This window comes from Agelaius tricolor, unplaced genomic scaffold (genome assembly GCF_023055355.1).
Source record: "Agelaius tricolor isolate 1412-34295 unplaced genomic scaffold, bAgeTri1.0.p SCAF_86, whole genome shotgun sequence".
Classification (NCBI taxonomy): Eukaryota; Metazoa; Chordata; class Aves; order Passeriformes; family Icteridae; genus Agelaius; species Agelaius tricolor.
The window spans coordinates 492,810-511,114 of record NW_027269346.1 but is presented as its reverse complement, the minus strand read 5'-3'; the positions used below and the strand labels follow the sequence as shown (position 1 = coordinate 511,114).

Here is an 18,305-nt window from a genome sequence, read left to right as displayed (position 1 = left end):
GGGGATATTGCTGGGCCTGCTTCCCTGCAAGGGGGATTTGGGAATTCCAGGAGCTGGCCCAGCAGGGTTGGCAGTTCCAGGAGCCCTGGGGCTCTGCCTGGTCTCTCCCAGCTCCTGGCCCATGGAGCTGCCATTCCCCCCAGGCTCGGTGTGCGCTGTGGGCCAGGGCTCAGGGCTGGATCCCACGGTGTGGGTGAGGGTGGCAGCCTGTGCTGAGCCCGGCCTGTGCTGAGCCCAGCCTGTCCTGAGCCCGGCCTGTGCTGAGCCTGGCCTGTGCTGAGCCCGGCCTGTCCTGAGCCCGGCCTGTCCTGAGCCCAGCCTGTCCCTCCCGCAGTTCTGCCAGCCCAGCGGGTGGCAGCTCTTCCCTGAGAGGAACCCCCCCACCTTCTTCGTGGCCGTGCTCACCGACATCAACTCAGAGCGGCACTACTGCGCCTGCTTCACCTTCTGGGAGGCCGTGGAGAGCCCGCAGGTACTGCCACACCCGGGGACACACACAGGGACGGACATGGGGACACACATGGGGACACACACGGGGACATGGGGACACACACGGGGACATGGGGACACACACGGGGACACAGGGACACACACGGGGGCACACATGGAGACACACACGGGGACACATGCAGGGACGCACACGGGGACACACATGGGGACATGGGGACATACACGGGCACACGCGGGGACACGGGGACACACACGGGGGCACACGGGGACACACACAGGGACATGGGGACACGGAGGCACACAGGGACACGGGGACATGGGGATGGGGGCTGGCGGCGCTGACCGGGGAGCATCCGGCTGCCTTTGGCACTGGCCAGGGGTTCCTGCCTTCCCTGTGCCACAGGAATCCATGGATGGATGGATGGGAAGGGTGGCCAGCAGTGTTGGTGGAGAAGCACCCAGCTGCTTTTGGCACTGGCCAGGGGTTCCTGCCTTCCCTGTGCCACAGGAATCCATGGATGGATGGATGGGAAGGGTGGCCAGCAATGCTGGTGGAGGAGCACTCAGTTGGATTTAGCTCTGGCCAGGGGTTCCTGCCTTCCCTGTGCCACAGGAATCGGGAGCTTGGGACAGGGAGGAGCATCCCTTAACCCCCAGCCCGGACTGGTTTGTGTCTCCGCAGCCCCAGAGCCATGGCAGGAACGGTGAGGGCGAGGAGGAGGAGGAGGAGGCCTCGTCCCTGGTGCAGCCTGCCCAGCTGTTCGCGCCCAAGAGCCTGGTGCTGGTGTCGCGGCTGGACCATGCCGAGGTGTTCCGGGTGAGTCAGGAGCAGCGGTGCTGCTCAGGGGGCAGGGCAGCTGTGCTGGGAAAGGCTCCCTGCCTGTTGGAGTGGGAACACGCTGGCACAGCCCCTGGGAGCCTGGCTCCATCCTGCCCTGCCCTTGGCACCCTGGAGCTGTGGGGCTGCAGCTGCTGCTGATCCCGGATGGCTGCGGGACACGGAGCAGCTGCCGGCCCCAGTCCTGGGAACCCCTGAGGAACAGCCTGTTCCTGGGAGCACTGGCTGTGCCAGCTCTGCTGGCTCCAGAGGTGCTGCATTGTGTGCCTGGGGAGGCCTTGGGAGGGCTGGGTATGGATTGTATCCATGGGGATGGGCTGGGAGTGTCCAGCCTGGAGAAGGGAGGGCTCCAGGGAGAACTCAGAGCCCCTGGCAGGGCCTGAAGGGACTCCGGGGACTGGGGCCAAGGCCTGCAGGGACAGCACCCAGGGAATGGCTCCCAGTGCCAGAGGGCAGCCAGGGATGGGATGTTGGCAATGAGGAATTCCTGGCTGGGCTGGGATTGCCAGAGCAGCTGGGGCTGCCCCTGCATCCCTGGCAGTGCCCCAGGCCAGGCTGGACACTGGGGCTGGAGCAGCCTGGGACAGTGGGAGGTGGCCCTCGCCTTGTGTGGTGTGGGAATTCTCTGAAATACAGGATCTGTTTTCCTAAGCCTGGGACAGCAGAGTGGGGTCCTGCCAAGCACAAGCTGGGGCACCTCCAGAAAACAGGGTCCCCTCACTTGTTCCCAAGGACAGAGGTGTCCTGCCAGCTGCTCTCTGGGACAGAAACAGTTCCCAGCTCCTCATTCCAGTGCCCAGGAATTTGAGCTTCATCTTCCCTCGTTATTCCAGCGGGCAGGGGTTTATCCTGCTCTTCCCTCATTATTCCACTGTGCCAGACTCTGCCTGGCCTTGCTCTCCAAATCCCAGTATTTGTGTTTTCCCTTTTCCTCAGTGGTTGGAAACCAGCGTCCCAAGGGTGCCTGCAACACAAATTCCTAAACCCCTCATTCCCAGCTTGTCCTGGGGGCTGCCCTGTGCTGGTGCCCCCAGAGCTGGGACTGCTGTTGCTTCCCAGTTGGAATAGGGTGTTTTTGTGGGAAGGGACCCACAGTGACCACCCAGGGCTGACCAGAGTTGAGGCGTGCTGTGAACGGCACCACCCAAATTTTGGGCGTCTCATCCAGCCCTCGCTGGGAAAGGATCTCCTGCCATGCCTTCCGTGGGGTTTGTGTGGGACTGGGGTGCTAGCAGGCTGGAGCACACCAGCTGCTCTGGTCACCTCTGCTGGAGCTTTGGAGAGCCCCTCAGTGCTGCTCCCATGGAGCTCTGGCCTTGGGGACACATCTCCTGCTCCAGTGGGGTCAGTGCAGGGATGGGGACATGCTCCTGGAATATCCCATCCCCATGGACAAGGAAGACCTGGAGCTGGCATTGCCAGGGTGTGGCCAGGGACAAGCCCTGGGGGTGTCCCCAGCTGCCTGCACTGCTCATCCCTGCTCTGCTCCCCTCTCCAGAACAGCCTGGGGCTGATCTACACCATCTATGTGGACGGGCTGAGCGTGTCCCTGGAGAACGTCATTGGGAACCTGCTGACCTGCACCATCCCCATCACGGGGGGAGCACAGGTGGGTCTGGGGTCCTGCTGCCCCTCCCTGTCCTCGCTCTGTCCCCTCAGAGCCCAGCCCTGCTCCCCATGCCCAATTGGGCCCCGTGGGCAGGCCTGGCTCAGTGCCCTGCTGCCTTCCCGAGTGCTTCCGAGCACAAATCCCACTCAGATCCTCAATTAGCCAAGGATCTCCTGCTGCAGCTTATGTCCTGGCTCCTGCTGCCGTGGGAGGGAGCACCAGGGGCTTGACGTGGGTGCTGCTCAATCCATGCGGGCATTCCCTGGTCCGAGGGCACTGCTGGGGTCTGGCTCTGTGCTGAGCCCTGTGGATCCCCCTGTGGAGAGAGAGCTGCTCCAGAGCCAAGTGGTCACGGGCCATCTGTGAGAGCAGGGCTGGGACAGCTGCAGGGACACGGGCCAGCAGGGCCAGGACAGAGCCTGGAGCTCTCCTCAGGGCACTGGCCTGGTGCTGTGCCCGTGTCTGTGCCAGGTTCTGTGCCAGGTCCTGTGCCCATGGCTGTGCCAGGTCCTGTGCTGGGTCCTGTGCCCATGGCCATGCCAAGCTCTGTGCCAGGTCCCCTGTCTGTGTCTGCACCGGGTCCTGTGCCTGTGCTGGGGGCCTAAGGAGCAGCAGCTTCTCCTGCAGCTGAGGCCACCAACACCCCTGCTGTCCCCTCAGAGCCATGTGTCCCTCCAGCCTGCCCTGCTCTGGGCCAGCTGGGCTCAGCTCATGGAGCTGGAAGGCTCCTTGTGGGTGGCAGAAAGGGAAAGGCCAGCTGGACCCCCTGGCAGAAGCTGGGGACAGCAGTTTGTGCCCTGGAGCTCTCGTGCCCTGCTGGCCCCTGGGATGTCCCTGTGGATGTGTGCTTGTGTCCCCATGTGCCTTCCCTCAGCTGAGCTCCCCTTCCTCCAGCACAGAGGGCCAGGAATGATCCTACATCCACACTGATCCAGTGGTGGAGCCTTGGCCAGGCTGGGACAGCACCATGGGGCACTGGGACTGCACCATGGGATACTGGGACAGCACCAGGGGCACTGGGACAGCAGCACAGGCCCTGGTGCCTCCACAGGGGTGCCCTTCCTGCGGTGCCCTGACCCTGAGGGGGCTCTCCCTGATGCCAAATCCCAGCAGGATTTGGGGCAGGTGCTGCTCCTCGTTCGGGGCTCTCTCTGGCACCCAGAGCCCTGCGGGTCCCCAGAGAAGCCAGCAGTGCTGCTGGGATTTGTGCAGGGGGGTGGAGCCAGGCCTGTCCCAGTGCTGGGGCAGAGTGAGGTGCTGCCCATGCCCGAGGTGCTGCCCATGCCCGAGCTGTGCCAGGGTTTGCAGTCCCTTCCCGTGGGATCTGCCCGGATCCGGCTCCTCCCGGCGGGACCAGGAGCGACTGCCGCAGCAGGACGGCTTCTCCTGCCACCATGGCTCGCTGAGCTTGGCACAGATCCGTGCCCCCAGCTGGGGCAGGATGGCTCTGTGCCCTGGGAACGGGGACTGTGAGACAGGGGGGACAGTTTGGTGGTGGCACTTCCCTTCCTGTGGTTTTCCTGCTCTCCTGCCGTGTCCAGCGCTCCTTCCCTGGGCCGTAGGCATTGCTTTCACTCTGTGTCTGTGGGCTCCTCTCCCTTCCCATTGTCCCTGCTGGTGTCCCTGTCCATGTCTGTGGGCTCCTCTTGTCCCTGCTGGTGTCCTTGTCTGTGTCTGTGGGCTCCTCTCCTGTCCCGTTGTCCCTGCTGGTGTCCCTCTCTGTGTCTGTGGGCTCCTCTCCTGTCCCATTGTCTCTGCTGGTGTCCCTGTCCCTGTCTGTGGGCTCCTCTCCTGTCCCATTGTCCCTGCTGGTGTCTGTGTCCCTGCTGTGCCTGTCTGTGTGTCCTAACTGACTGTGCTCTCTGTCTGTCCCACCTCAGCCTGACGTGGAGGACGAAGCTGTGGTACGAACTCCTTTTCTTTCCCATCTTCTTTTCCCCACCTTTTCTCTCCCGGCTCTGGGTCTGTCCCCTCGTTAGCAGCCTCCCTGTTAATTGCTGTGACCCATCCCCAGGTCCCAATGGTCTCAGGGCACCCTCGGGTGTGTGTCCCTGTGTGTCACAGCCAGGGTGTCCCTGGGCTCTGGGAAGGGGCTGAATTCCAGGCTCACCTCTCTGGGTGCCCTGCTGGAGTTGTGACAGCCCAGCTGAGGGCTCTGGCTCTGCTCAGCCCTGGATTTTGGGGCTGTTCTGCCAGGAGGTGGCTGCATTGGGAAGGCTGCTCCTGCAGGAGCATTTTCCCTGGAGAGGTGTGGAAAGAGGAGGAGAGGGGCCTGGAGACAGCCTGGGGATGTTTGAGTGTCCCTGTGTCCCTGGGAAGGAGCTCAGGGCTGGGAATATTCAGTGGTACCAGGGAAGAAGCACCCATCCTGTGCCCGGGGTGTTCATCCCTTCCCCCAGGATATTTCTCAGGATATTCCTCTGGATATTCCTTCCACTGGAGAGGCTGTGGAGCTGGGGCTGCTCCTGGGCACAGCCAGGCTGGGGCAGGGGAGCTGCTCCCTTGGCTCCAAGGGCCTGGGAGAGGCTTGAGTTCCCCTTGAGTCCTGGGGAGTCCTTGAGTCCTGGGGAGTCTTTCCATCCTGAGGGAGGCCTCTTATCCTGGAGAGCTTTTGAATCCTGGGGAGTCCTCTTATCCTGGAGAGCTTTTGAATCCTGGGGAGGCCTCTTATCCTGGAGAGCTTTTGAATCCTGGGGACCCCTGGGGACCCCTCATGTCCTGGAGACTCCTTGAGTTCTGGGGAGTCCTCAAATCCTGGGGAGCCCTCGTGTCCTGGAGAGCCATTGTGTCCCATCTGCACATGGATCTTGGGGCTGTTGGGACATTGCTGGTGCTGCCTGGGGATGTTGCAGGAGGTGCCCTCCTTCCCCTCAGCCCAGGGATCCAGTCAAGCACCCAGTGGCTGCTGTGGCAGCATCTTCTTCTCTCTTTCCCTTTTCCTTTTCCTCTTTCCCTTTCCCTTTCCCTCTTCCCACAGCAGATGGGGGTTGTGCTGGGGTAGGGTGGCACTGGCCCTGTGCCCAGGGGGTCTGGCTGCCCCTGCCCTGGCCCTGTCCCTCTCTGGGTGGCCTTGGTGACCAGGTGTGTGTTCCCTTGCAGAGGACGATCTCTCTGGGAGCGGGGGACAGGCAGGTGATCCAGACCCCCATCAATGACTCGCTGCCTGTCAGCAGCTGCAGCGTGGCCCTGCTCTTCCGCCAGCTCGGTGAGATGTGTCCCCACCCTGCCCCGTGGCACCTGGGTCCCCGTGGGTCACCTCCTTGCGGGTCACCTCCTGCATGTGGCCCTGAGCTCTGGCCCCGCTGTGCCATCCCTTTTCCAGGAGGGTGGGACTGGGGCTGGGGTGTGGAGGAGCAGCCTGGGGCTGCCACTGGCCTTGTGTCCCCCAGGGAAGGCCACCAGCCCTGAGGAGGGACAGAGCTGTCTGGGAAGGGGGGAGCACACCTGACATCCCCTTCTGGGGGATGCTGAGATCCTCTCCTGGCAGGATGCAGGGTGGGGAGTGGGCTGCAGCCTGGGGGGGGTCAGGGGTCTCTGAGGGGTGTCAGAGGGACCCCCCTGATTCCTGAGCCCCTGCTGTGCCCTGCCCAGGCATCACCAACGTGCTGTTCCTGTTCTGCGCGGCGCTGACCGAGCACAAGATCCTGTTCCTCTCCAGCAGCTACCAGAGGCTGACAGATGCCTGCCGGGCCCTCCTGGCTCTCATGTTCCCCCTCAAGTACAGGTGAGGGTCCCCAAGCCTCCAGCTGTGCCAGCTGTGCCCCTGTCCCACCCTCGGTGTGTCCCAGGGCCTGGGCAATAACTGGGAATCTCCCAGCCCTGCCTCCCTCTTCCCCCAGGCAAAATGGGCTCTGGCACTGGAGGCAGTGCTGGGAAGTGTTCTGGACTTCCTGCTGAGCAGGGACAGGACCCAGGGAAGGGCTGGAGCTGTGCCAGGGGAGGGATAGCATGGACAGCAGGAAAGGCTTTTCCAAGGGTGCTGGGCACTGCCCAGGCTCCCCAGGGAACGGGCACAGCCCCAGAGCTCCAGGAGCGTTTGGGCAGCGCTGCCAGGGAGGCACAGGCTGGGATTGTTGGGGTGTCTGTGCAGGGCCAGGAGCTGCAGCTGTGATCCCTGTGGGCCCTTCCCACTCAGGAGATTCCATGGTTCCATGAGCAGGAGTGAGGTGTTCCCAGCAGTGGCTGTGCTGGTGGTGGCCAGGCCCCCGTGGTGACTCCTGTGGGATGGCTGGAACCTCGCTCACCCTGGGAGCTGGGAATGTCCCACGGGGAGTGGAGACACAGCCCTGGGGCTCCTGGCAGCTCTGTTCCTGGCCAGCTCCTGTCCCCAGGCTGCAGAGAGGCTGTTGGTGTCCCAGAGGAACCTTCCTTTTCACAGAATTATGGAATCCCTGAGCTTGGAAAAGCCCTCCAGGGTCACCAAGTCCAAGGTGTTCTAAATCCCCTCCTTGTCCCCAGCCCAGAGCCCCGAGTGCCACCTCCAGGAATTCCTTGGACACCTCCAGGGATGGGCACTCCAAGCCTGGGCAGCCCCTGCCAAGGCCTGACCCCCTTTCCATGGGGAATTTTTACTGAAATTCTTCTTTTGGAGTTACTGGCTCTGCTGGAAACCCTTTCCTTGGTCAGACTTTGACAACCCCAAGACCAGACAGGGATCATATCATGGAATCATGAAATCCCAGGATAATTTGGGTTGGAAGGGACCCCAGAGCCCCTGCAGTGCCAGCCCTGCCATGGCAGGGCCACCTCCCACTGTCCCAGGCTGCTCCAGCCCCAGTGTCCAGCCTGGCCTGGGGCACTGCCAGGGATGCAGGGGCAGCCCCAGCTGCTCTGGCAATCCCAGCCCAGCCAGGAATTCCTCATTGCCAAGATCCCATCCCTGGCTGCCCTCTGGCACTGGGAGCCATTCCCTGGGTGCTGTCCCTGCAGGCCTTGGCCCCAGTCACCTCAGGGCATTCACAGGGGTGGGGCAGCCACAGCCTTTGGGCGCTGTGTGGTGCCCAGGGGGCTGGGGGTGCCAGGGGCACCCTGGACACAGCTCCAGAGCCAGGATGGTGTCTGGCTGTGCCAGGACAGGGCTGGGGTGTGGGGCAGGGCTGGCCTGGCTGCAGTGGGGCTGTGTTTGGGGCTGGCTTTGAGGCTGTTTCTGGTTGCAGTTTCACCTACGTGCCCATCCTGCCCGCCCAGCTCCTGGAGGTGCTGAGCACCCCCACCCCCTTCATCATCGGCGTCCACTCCATCTTCCAGTCGGAGACCCAGGAGCTGGTGAGAGGCCACGTTCCCTGCCCTGGTGCCAGGGGGCTGGGCACGAGCAGCGTGGGTGTCACAGCTCGGGTGACAGCTCCATCTGTCCTGAGCGTGCCCAGGGCACAGGCTCCGTGTGCTCAGCCCGGGATGCATCCAGGGGGATGGCTGGGTCAATGGGAATGGCTGGATAACATGGGAATGGCTGGGTCCCTCTCCTGGCAGGTGTCCCTCTGTCCCCCCAGTGAGGGATCCCAGTGTGTCCTTTGATTTGGGGATGGGATGGGACACAGAAACTGCTCAGGGAAGGTGGGGAGGAGCCAGAGCCTGCTCCCAGCCCTTTCCTGAGCCAGCTCACCTGGATAGCTCCCCATCAGCTATGGGATTGGGATGTGGGGCTGGGAAGTGGGGCCGTGTCCCACTGCTGTCCCCTCCCAGCTGGACGTGGTGATCGCGGACCTGGACGGCGGCACCGTGAATGTCCCGGAGTGCGTGCACATCTCCCTGCTCCCCGAGCCCCTGCTCCAGCAGACACGGGAAGCCCTGTCCATGGTGAGTGCCACGGCACCCCTGGGTGCCAGCAGCATCCCCTGGCAATGGCACAGTGGCCAGGGAACTGGGACGGGAGACAGGGCGCCTCTGTGAGCAGGGTTCCTGCCTTGGGCTCCTGTCCATGCCCTGGGATCCTGCCCACGCCTTTGGGGTCCTGTCCATGCCTTTGGGGTCCTGTCCATGCCTTTGGGGTCATATCCACACCTTTGGGGTCCTGCCCATGCCTTTGGGGTCCTGTCACAGGGACCATTCCTGATCCAATGGCCTCTGGCCAACGCCCTGGGAATGGCACACATTTCCATGGGAGCTGGGAGTGGAGCAGCAGGGGTTCCTTCCTCTGTGATTCCTGCCCTGGGGTGCTGCTGCCCCTGTCCCAGTGGCCATTCCCAGTCCAGTGCCCTCTGATGTCCTGCAGTGCCGGGGGGGTTCCTTTGGCAGAGGTTTCTGGGAATGTGGTGCTGGCTCCCTGCCCAGGGCAGGAAGCAGCTGTGGCCTGGCTGCTCCTGCGTTCCCAAGGTGCTGCTGGAGCAGCTCCTGCTCCTCCTGGGGGCAGTGGGGGGTGAAGGTCTTCCCTGGGATCCCAGTGCCAGCCGTGCTTCCCAAGGCAGGGTCAGGCCCAACAGAGCATTCCTGATCCCCCATGGTTTGTCTCCAGGCCCCTCAGAGCGTTTCCACAGGGGCTGTGGGGTCTCTGGGGAAATGCCCTTGGCTTCTCCAGCCAGGATGGGGCCTGAGCTGAGTGTCCTCCCTGGGCAGGTCCTGGACCCGGAGCTGGAGGTGGCCGACCTCGCCTTCCCCCCTTCCACCATTTCCGCCTCTTCCCTCAAGATGCAGGTGAGTGGTGGGAGGGAGAGGGACCCTGGGTGAGGGGCTGGGCAGGAGGAGAGGGTCCCTGGGTGAGGGGCTGTTCCCCAGGGACACCTTGGGGCAGAAGGAGAGGGTCCCTGGGTGAGGGGCTGGGCAGGAGGAGAGGGTCCCTGGGTGAGGGGCTGTTCCCCAGGGACACCTTGGGGCAGAAGGAGAGGGTCCCTGGGTGAGGGGCTGGGCAGGAGGAGAGGGTCCCTGGGTGAGGGGCTGTTCCCCAGGGGCACCTTGGGGCAGAAGGAGAGGGTCCCTGGGTGAGGGGCTGTTCTCCAGGGCCATCCTGGCTCTCACACACCATTCCAGCCCCGTGTCCATCCGAGCCACTGCTCCAAGCCATGGCTGGATCCTGCAGTGCCATGGGCTCCAGATTCACAGCCAGGCTGGAGCAGACAGGGAATGTTTGGGCTTGCAGCATTCCCAGAGCTGGAGAGTTCCTCTCCTCCCTGTGCAGCTCTGGGGGGCAGAGCAGTGAATCCCATGCCCCTTTTCCCTGGAAGCTCAGCCGCATTCCCTGCCCTCACCCCGGGGTTTATCCTGTGCTGGGGGGAAATCCCTGCCCCAGGAGCTGCCCTGTCCATCCCCTGAGCCCCCCCAGCCCGGGCTGTGCTTCCCTGTTGCAGGACAAGGAGATCCGGGCCGTGTTCCTGCGCCTGTTTGCTCAGCTGCTGCAGGGCTACCGCTGGTGCCTGCACATCATCCGCATCCACCCCGAGCCCGTCATCCGCTTCCACAAGGTGAGGGCCTCCTCGGGCCAGGCTGAGCCAGGCTGGGACAGCTGAGTCCAGGAAACAGCCCTGCCTTTCCAGGCAGTGACCTCCCCAGCGTCCCTGCCAGCCCACCTGCATCCCGTGTTTGTCCTCGAGCGTGCCGAGGTCTCCCAGGGCAGGAGCGCTTCCCTGCCTGGGTGTTCCTGCAGAGCTCAGCCAGGAGGGAGCCCCAGCCTGCAGCTGGGTGTTTTGGGAGATCTTGGCACTGCTGAGGGACCACCTGCAGTTCTCTGGCCCTGAGTCCCTCTGGCCTTGTGTTCCTGTGCCCCTCTGGCCTTGTGTTCCTGAGTCCCTCTGGCCCTGTGTCCCTGAGTTCCTCTGACTTTGTGTCCCTGAGTTGCGCTGGCCTTGTGTCCCTGAGTCACTCTGGCCTTGTGTTCCTGTGCCTCTCTGGCCCTGTGTCCCTGTGTCCCTGTGTCCCTCTGACTTTGTGTCCCTGAGTCCCTCTGGCTTTGTGTTCCTGTGCCTCTCTGTCCCTGTGTCCCTGAGTCCCTCTGGCCTTGTATCCCTGTGTCCCTATGCCTCTGTGTCCCTGTATCCCTCTGTCCCTGTATTCCTGTGTCCCTCTGTCCCTATATCCCTGTGTCCCTGTGTTCCTGCATCCTTGTGCCCCTATGTCCCAGAGTCCTTCTAGCCCTGTGTCCCTGTGTCCTGCCTCTGCATGCCAAGGTGACACCAGAGTCCTTCCCTTGCCCCTTGTCCTGCTGCCATGGGCCAGAGGCTCAGGTTTCCATGCCAACCCTGTCCCTGAGGAAGGAGGTGGCACTGTCCCAGTGCCACCCAGGTGCCCACCCAAGGCTTGGTGTCACCCACTCTGCTGATGGCCCTGCTGTTCCCTTGGCAGGCGGCGTTCCTGGGCCAGCGGGGGCTCACGGAGGACGATTTCCTCACCAAGGTGCTGGAGGGGATGGCCTTCGCTGGCTTTGTCACCGAGCGCGGGGCTCCCTACCGCCCCATCGACCTCTTCGACGAGGTGGGGCCTTGGGGCAGCTCCCCTTCCCACACCCGGGATCTGCGGGGCTGAGCGGGATCTGCAGGGGCTGAGCGGGATCTGCAGGGTCTGAGCTGGATCTGCAGGGTCTGAGCTGGATCTGTGGGGCTGAGCGGGATCTGCAGGGTCTGAGCTGGATCTGTGGGGCTGAGCGGGATCTGCAGGGGCTGAGCGGGATCTGTGGGGCTGAGCGGGATCTGCAGGGGCTGAGCAGGATCTGTGGGCCTAAGCAGGATCTGTGGGGTCTGAGTGGGATCTGTGGGGCTGAGCAAGATCTGCGGGGCCTGAGCGGGATCTGTGGGGCTGAGTGGGATCTGTGGGGCTGAGTGGGATCTGCAGGGTCTGAGCGGGATCTGCCATGGCCTGAGTGGGGTCTGCAGGGTCTGAGCGGGATCTGCCATGGCCTGAGCGGGATCTGCCATGGTCTGAGTGGGATCTGCCATGGCCTGAGCGGGATCTGCGGGGCTGAGCGGGATCTGCCATGGTCTGAGCGGGATCTGCCATGGCCTGAGCAGGATCTGCCATGGTCTGAGTGGGATCTGCCATGGCCTGAGCGGGATCTGTGGGGTCTGAGCGGGATCTGCCATGGCCTGAGCGGGATCTGCCATGGTCTGAGTGGGATCTGCCATGGCCTGAGCAGGATCTGCCATGGCCTGAGCAGGATCTGCCATGGTCTGAGCGGGATCTGCCATGGCCTGAGCAGGATCTGCCATGGCCTGAGCGGGATCTGCCATGGTCTGAGCGGGATCTGCCATGGCCTGAGCAGGACCTTCATGGCCCCAGCTTTGGGAGAGGCCCTGGAGCTGCCCCTGTCACTCCTGTCCTGTCCTCCCCAGCTTGTGGCCTACGACGTGAAGCGCATGAAGGCGGAAGAGGGGAACAAGCAGAAAATCCTGAGGCACATCAAGGAGCTGGCAGAGAAACTCTACAAAAATGTGAGTCCTGGAGCCCCCGGGCAGGAGTGGGGATATACTGGGGGATGTGGGGCAGGGAGAGCCTGAGTGCAGTCAGTCCTGGTCACTCTGTCCTCCCTCCATAAGCTTGCGGTGACAGATCCTGTCCCTCCTTGTGCTGTCATGTGTGGTGATGCACATCCTCGTGTGCCCAGAGGTCCTGGGAGTGGGATTCCCTGGTTTTATAGGATCATAGAATCCCAGAATCACAGAAGTTGGAAAAGACCCCCATGGCTATGCAGTCCAAGCCATGCCCAATGCCCACCTTGTCCCCAGCCCAGAGCCCTGAGTGCCACCTCTGGGAATTCCTTGGACACCTCTGAGGATGGGGACTGGGCAGCCCCTTCCAAGGCCTGACCCCCCTTTCCAGGAGGAGATTCCTGCTGATATCCAACCTGAGCCTCTGGCCCAGCAGACCTGAAGGCAGGAGTGCCCCCGGGAGCCTCAGCTGGCTGGGATGGAGCTCCTGCTGGCACTTGGCTCACGGCCGTGCCACAGCCGTGCATCCCTGGGGGCTGGGGAAGCAGATCCTGGGGCCTGCAGATGGCAGCTGGGAGCAGAGCAGGGGGCTGGGGGCTCCTCTCCAGGAGGGGACACGCTGTGGGTGACCTCAGGGCTGAGCAGGAGCTCTCCCCACGCAGGAGAACCCGTACCCTGCCGTGACCATGCACAAGGTGCAGAAGCCCACGGAGGGCTGCCACCTGCGCCTGCACCAGAAGCCCTTCCCACACCTGGACGAGGGCACCGTGCAGTGGATCATCGACCAGGCCACGGCCAAGCTGCAGACAGCCCCGCCCGCCGTCAAGGCTGAGAAAAAGTGCATGGTGCCCTCGGGACCCCCCATCGGTATGTGGGGTGTGGGGGACCCTGCTTTGGGGGGCTGTGGGAGGCCATGGTGCCCTTAGGACCCCCCATTGGTGTGTGGGGTGTGGGGGACCCTGCTTTGGCGGGCTGTGGGAGGCCATGGTGCCTCAGGACCCCCATTGGTTTGTGGGGCACAGGGGACCCTGCTTTGGGGGGCTGTGGGAGGCCATGGTGCCCTCAGGACCCCCATTGGTTTGTGGGGCACAGGGGACCCTGCTTTGGGGGGCTGTGGGAGGCCATGGTGCCCTCAGGACCCCCATTGGTTTGTGGGGCACAGGGGACCCTGCTTTGGGGGGCTGTGGGAGGCCATGGTGCCCTCGGGACCCCCCATCGGTGTGTGGGGCGCAGGGGACCCTGCTTTGGGGGGTTGCTGGAAGCCATGGTGCCCTTGGGACCCCCATTGGTTTGTAGGGCATAGGGGGCCCTGTCCTGGGAGCTGCTGGAGGCCGTTGGTGTTCTTGAGACCCCCATTGGTGTGTGGGGCACAGGGGACCCTGCTTTGGGGGGCTGTTGGTGCTCTTGGGACACCCCATGGGTATGTGGGGCACAGGAGGACCCTGTTCTGGGTCACACCAGAGGAGTAAAACATGGAGAAGCAGCAGCTCCACCCCCCTTGGGGTTCCCAGCTCCCCAGGGAGCCCCTGAAGGCCCCGTGGTCACTTGGAGCAGGGGGACACAGTGTCCCCGCTGGGGTGCCAGCCCCACCCCACCCAGACCGACAGGATCTCTCCCATCCAGCTGCCATCCTGGAGCGCAACGGGAACGCCCTGGCCAACAGCGCCCGGCGCCTGGAGGTGGTCAGGAACTGCATCTCCTACGTCTTCGAGAACAAGATGCTGGAGGCCAAAAAGGTGAGAGAGGCTGGGGATGGGGGTTGGTGTCCACTGTGGATGGAGAGGACGTTCCCTGTCCTGTGCCCACGTCCCGCTGATTGGCTTAAGGTCAAAAAGTTGTGGAATCACAGAGTTACTGAGGTTAGAAAATCCCTCTGAGCCCATTTGGTCCAACCATCCCCAGCACTGCCAAGGCCACCTCTGACCCTGTCCCCAAGTGTCACATCCACACATCCTTGAAATCCCTCCAGGGACGGGCACTCCAAAGCTCCCTGGGCAGCTGTGCCAGTGCCTGACCACCCTTTCCATGGGGAAATTCCTGCTGATTTCCCCCCTGAGCCTTCCCTGGCCCAGCTTGAATCTGTTCCATGTCCTCCTGTCCCTGTTCCCTGGGAGCAGGGCCCCACTCCCACCTCAGTAACAGGCCGTGGAGCCATTTGGATTGGAAATCCCTCTGGGACCATCAAATCCCACCATTCCCCAGCACTACCATGGCCACTACTGACCTGTGACTCGTCCCCCTCCTGGTGTTCCTGGGATTTTGGCTGGTGGCTCCACACCAGCCCAGCTCCATGTCCCGGTGCCCCTGGGCTCCTCCCCCTCCTCCATGGCCCTGTCCTGCCAGCCTCAGCTGGGATCGTGCCCTGCTTTGCCTCCGTGTCCGAGTGCATCCCTGACACTGGTGTGGGAGCAGGGCTGTCCGGGCCCATCCCAGCCCACAATCCCCGTTCCCACAGCTGTTCCCGGCCGTGCTGCGCGCCATGAAGGGCCGGGCCGCCCGGCACTGCCTGACCCAGGAGCTGCACCTGCACGTGCAGCAGAACCGCGCCGTGCTGGACCACCAGCAGTTCGACTTCGTCATCCGCATGATGAACTGCTGCCTCCAGGTAGGGCAGGGCTGGGGGGCTCCTTCTTCCCGTGGGACACTGCAGGGGTTGGCCTTGGAGTGTCCCCTGGTCACCCCTGCTCCTTCCCCAGGACTGCACGGCCATGGACGAGCACGGCATCGCTGCCGCCCTGCTGCCGCTGGTCACTGCCTTCTGCAGGGTGAGTGACCGCAGCGTCCCTGCCCCGGAGCCCTCAGGATCCCCCCAGAGGCTGCCATCCCCCAGACGTGGCAGACAGAGGCTGCAGGGGGGTGTCCCCTCAGGGCTTGTCAGCCTATGGCTCCCACCCAGAATGTTCCACCCAGCCCAGACTGGCCCGAGGCTCCCAGGGAGGCTGGAACACCTGTGGGAAGGGGCTTGCTCTGGAATGCCAGCTTGATCCCATGGCCAGGATGGGCTGGGCTGAGCCTCTGGGCTCTGGGTGGGCTCTGAGCAAGAGAATTTTCAGGGAATGCTGGAGGAGCTCTGGTGCAGACATCCCTGCTGCCTACCCAGGGCTTTCACAGTGGTCAGTTGGAGGAGCAGGGACACCTGAGTGGAAAGATTGGCACAAAGGCTCTGTGCAGATGGATCTTTTCCACCTCCTTTCACAGAAACTGAGCCCTGGCATCACCCAGTTTGCCTACAGCTGCGTGCAGGAGCACGTGGTGTGGACCAACATCCAGTTCTGGGAGGCCATGTTCTACTGTGACGTCCAGAACCACATCCGGGCCCTCTACCTGGACAGTGCCGAGGAGAACCACACGGAGCAGGTGGGAGGGTGGCCCAGGAGAGCTCTTCCCAAAGGGCTGGGGCTCATCACGGAGTTATAGAATCATGGGATGGGTTGGATGGGAACCTCAGAGCCCCTGCAGTGCCAGCCCTGCCATGACAGGGCCACCTCCCACTGTCCCAGGCTGCTCCAGCCCCAGTGTCCAGCCTGGCCTGGGGCACTGCCAGGGATGCAGGGGCAGCTCCAGCTGCTCTGGCAATCCCAGCCCAGCTGCCTGTTCTGGGCACCCTGCTCAGCTGAGGACGAGGGGCTGCACCCCAGTTCTGGGAGATCCCTGTGGGTCTGTCCATGCAGACAGCCCCATGCCTTCCCCCTGCCCCAGGAGAGCGCGGAGGAGCCACAGGAGGCCAAGTCGGCGCTGGAGATCGCGTCGGAGCAGCTGCGGCTGTGGCCCACCATGAGCCGGGAGAAGCAGCAAGAGCTGATCCAGAAGGAGGAGAGCACGGTGTTCAGCCAGGCCATCCACTACGCCAACAGGATGAGCTACCTGCTGCTGCCCCTGGACACCAGCAAGAACCGCCTGCTGCGCAGCTCCGGCCTGGGCGACGTGGAGAGCGTCAGCAACAGCTTCGTCACCAACAGGTGCTGGGGACACCGGCGTGACCCGAGCTGGGACACAGCTCCTGGGGTGGGCCAGGCTGCTGTCAGGGAAAGATCTCCCTGCTCAGTGGCGGGGGTTGGACCCCTGTGAGGGTTCTTTCCAATCCCAGCCATGCTGGGATTCCAGGGTTATGTCAGGATTGAGGCGGACTGTGGTGCCCAAGGGGGTTTCTGGGAGTGGGAGCTCTGCTGGGTCCATGCTGGGAGTGGGAACAGTCTTGGACTCTTGTCAGGAGTGGGAGGGAGCTTTCCAGGATCTCTGTCAGGAGTGGGAGCTCTCTTGGGATCATATCAGGAGTAGGAACTCTCCTGTGCTCCTATGAGGAGTGGGAGCTCTCCTGGGTCTGTATCAGCACTGGGAGCTCTCCTAGGACCATATGAGGAGTGGGAGCTCTCCCGGGTCCGTGCAGGGAGTGGCCCCTGGCCGGGGCTGTCCTGGGCTGACCCTTCCCCGTTTCCCTCGGGAAGCATCGCGGGCAGCGTGGCCGAGAGCTACGACACCGAGAGCGGCTTCGAGGACGCCGAGAGCTCGGACGTGGCCAACTCCGTGGTGAGGTTCATCAACCGCTTCGTGGACAAGGTGTGCACCGAGAGCGGCGTCACCAACGAGCACCTCAAGGGGCTGCACGTCATGATCCCGGGTGAGGACACTGGGGTGGCCACGGGGATCCCGCAGGAACAGTGGGAGAGGGCAGGGCGGGATTTGGGAAAGGCAGGGTGGGGTTTGAGCGGGGCAGGATGAAATTTGGGCAGAGTGGATTTGGGAAAGGCAGGGTGGAGTTTGAGTGGGGCAGGGCAGGATTTGGATAGGGCAGGGTGGGATTCAGGTAAGGGAGGGCAGAATTTGGATAAGATAGGATGGGATTTGGGCAGGGACAGGGTGGAATTCCAGCATCGTAGGTGGGATTTGGGCTGGGACACAGGCTGGGATTCAGGCAGGACAGACAAGGTGGGATTCAGGCAGGTCAGGTGGGATTTGGGCAGGGCAGGTGGGATTTGGGCAGGGACAGGGTGGAGTTTGGGCAGGGCAGGGCTCACCCCCTGTCCCACAGACATCGTGCAGATGCACATTGAGACCCTGGACGCCGTGCACAGGGAGAGCAAGAGGCTTCCTCCCATCCAGAAGGTAGGGATGCCCTGCTGGGCTGGGAGCAGAGCCAGGGGGGCTGTGAGACCCTTCCCCCGGGCCTGAGCCCCCCGTTGTTCCCCCAGCCAAAGCTGCTGCGGCCCAACCTGCTGCTGGGGGAGGAGTGTGTGATGGAGGGGCTCCGCGTGTACCTGATGCCGGACGGGCGTGAGGAGGGGGCCGGGGGCAGCATCGGGGGGCCCCCCCTGCTCCCCGCAGAGGGAGCCGTGTTCCTCACCACCTACAGGATCATCTTCAAGGGAACCCCCACCGACCCCCTGGGTGAGGGGCTGCGGCCCTGGGAGAGGGGGGACGTCTCTGGGGACAGGGGAGAGGGTTGGGGATCCCTGGGGATCAGGGGGATGGTTGGGGATGCTCAGGGAGCAGGGGGCTGGTCAGTGATCCCTGCAGGTCAAGGGGTTGGTTGGTCAGTGATCCCTGGGGAGCAGGGGAGAGGGTTGGGGATCCCTGGGGATCAGGGAGCTGGTCAATGATCCCTGTGAAGCAGGGTTGGTGATCCCTGGGGAGCAGGGGTTGGTTGTTTCTGGCCACTGTGTCCCATGGGCCCATGTCCGTGGTGGGACAGACACTGGAGGTGGCCTGGGGTGGCCTGGCCCTGCCCGGGGCCGAGGCAGGGATGAACTGACCCCTTCCTGTCCCATGTCCAGTGGGGGAGCAGGTGGTGATCCGGTCCTTCCCCATCGCCTCGCTGACCAAAGAGAAGAAGATCAGTATCCAGGCTCAGGCAGATCAGTTCATCCAGGAGGGATTGCAGCTGCGCTCCTGCACATTCCAGGTGGGACCCCGTGCTGGGAGAGAGCTCCCAAACCTGCTGTGCACAGGGACACCCAGGAGCAGGAGTGGGGACTCCAGCAGGAAAGGGAATGGGGCAGGGGAGAGGGAATGGGGCAGGGGAAAGGGAATGGGGCAGGGGAAAGGGAATGGGACAGGGGAG

At 63.5% G+C, this 18,305-nt stretch overlaps 1 protein-coding gene across 6 annotated transcripts in view; it reads left to right on the top strand.

Annotated features, from left to right (window-relative positions):
- The window catches only part of SBF1 (SET binding factor 1), a 62,813-nt gene that overhangs the window by 32,499 nt on the left and 12,009 nt on the right, over window positions 1-18,305 (top strand). For 3 of the 6 annotated variants that reach the window (XM_071418423.1, XM_071418422.1, XM_071418420.1), the window contains exons 3-24: window positions 335-472; window positions 1,133-1,267; window positions 2,787-2,897; window positions 4,778-4,801; window positions 5,997-6,102; window positions 6,489-6,621; window positions 8,054-8,162; window positions 8,580-8,693; window positions 9,450-9,527; window positions 10,178-10,291; window positions 11,169-11,297; window positions 12,152-12,250; window positions 12,910-13,114; window positions 13,871-13,983; window positions 14,703-14,852; window positions 14,944-15,012; window positions 15,446-15,604; window positions 15,947-16,206; window positions 16,693-16,865; window positions 17,277-17,350; window positions 17,437-17,632; window positions 18,019-18,146. In XM_071418423.1, coding sequence (XP_071274524.1) covers window positions 335-472; window positions 1,133-1,267; window positions 2,787-2,897; window positions 4,778-4,801; window positions 5,997-6,102; window positions 6,489-6,621; window positions 8,054-8,162; window positions 8,580-8,693; window positions 9,450-9,527; window positions 10,178-10,291; window positions 11,169-11,297; window positions 12,152-12,250; window positions 12,910-13,114; window positions 13,871-13,983; window positions 14,703-14,852; window positions 14,944-15,012; window positions 15,446-15,604; window positions 15,947-16,206; window positions 16,693-16,865; window positions 17,277-17,350; window positions 17,437-17,632; window positions 18,019-18,146 — 2,817 coding nt within the window. The remainder of the gene's footprint in view (window positions 1-334; window positions 473-1,132; window positions 1,268-2,786; window positions 2,898-4,777; window positions 4,802-5,996; window positions 6,103-6,488; window positions 6,622-8,053; window positions 8,163-8,579; window positions 8,694-9,449; window positions 9,528-10,177; window positions 10,292-11,168; window positions 11,298-12,151; window positions 12,251-12,909; window positions 13,115-13,870; window positions 13,984-14,702; window positions 14,853-14,943; window positions 15,013-15,445; window positions 15,605-15,946; window positions 16,207-16,692; window positions 16,866-17,276; window positions 17,351-17,436; window positions 17,633-18,018; window positions 18,147-18,305) is intronic. The other 3 variants (XM_071418425.1, XM_071418426.1, XM_071418421.1) reach the window with 1 other exon arrangement.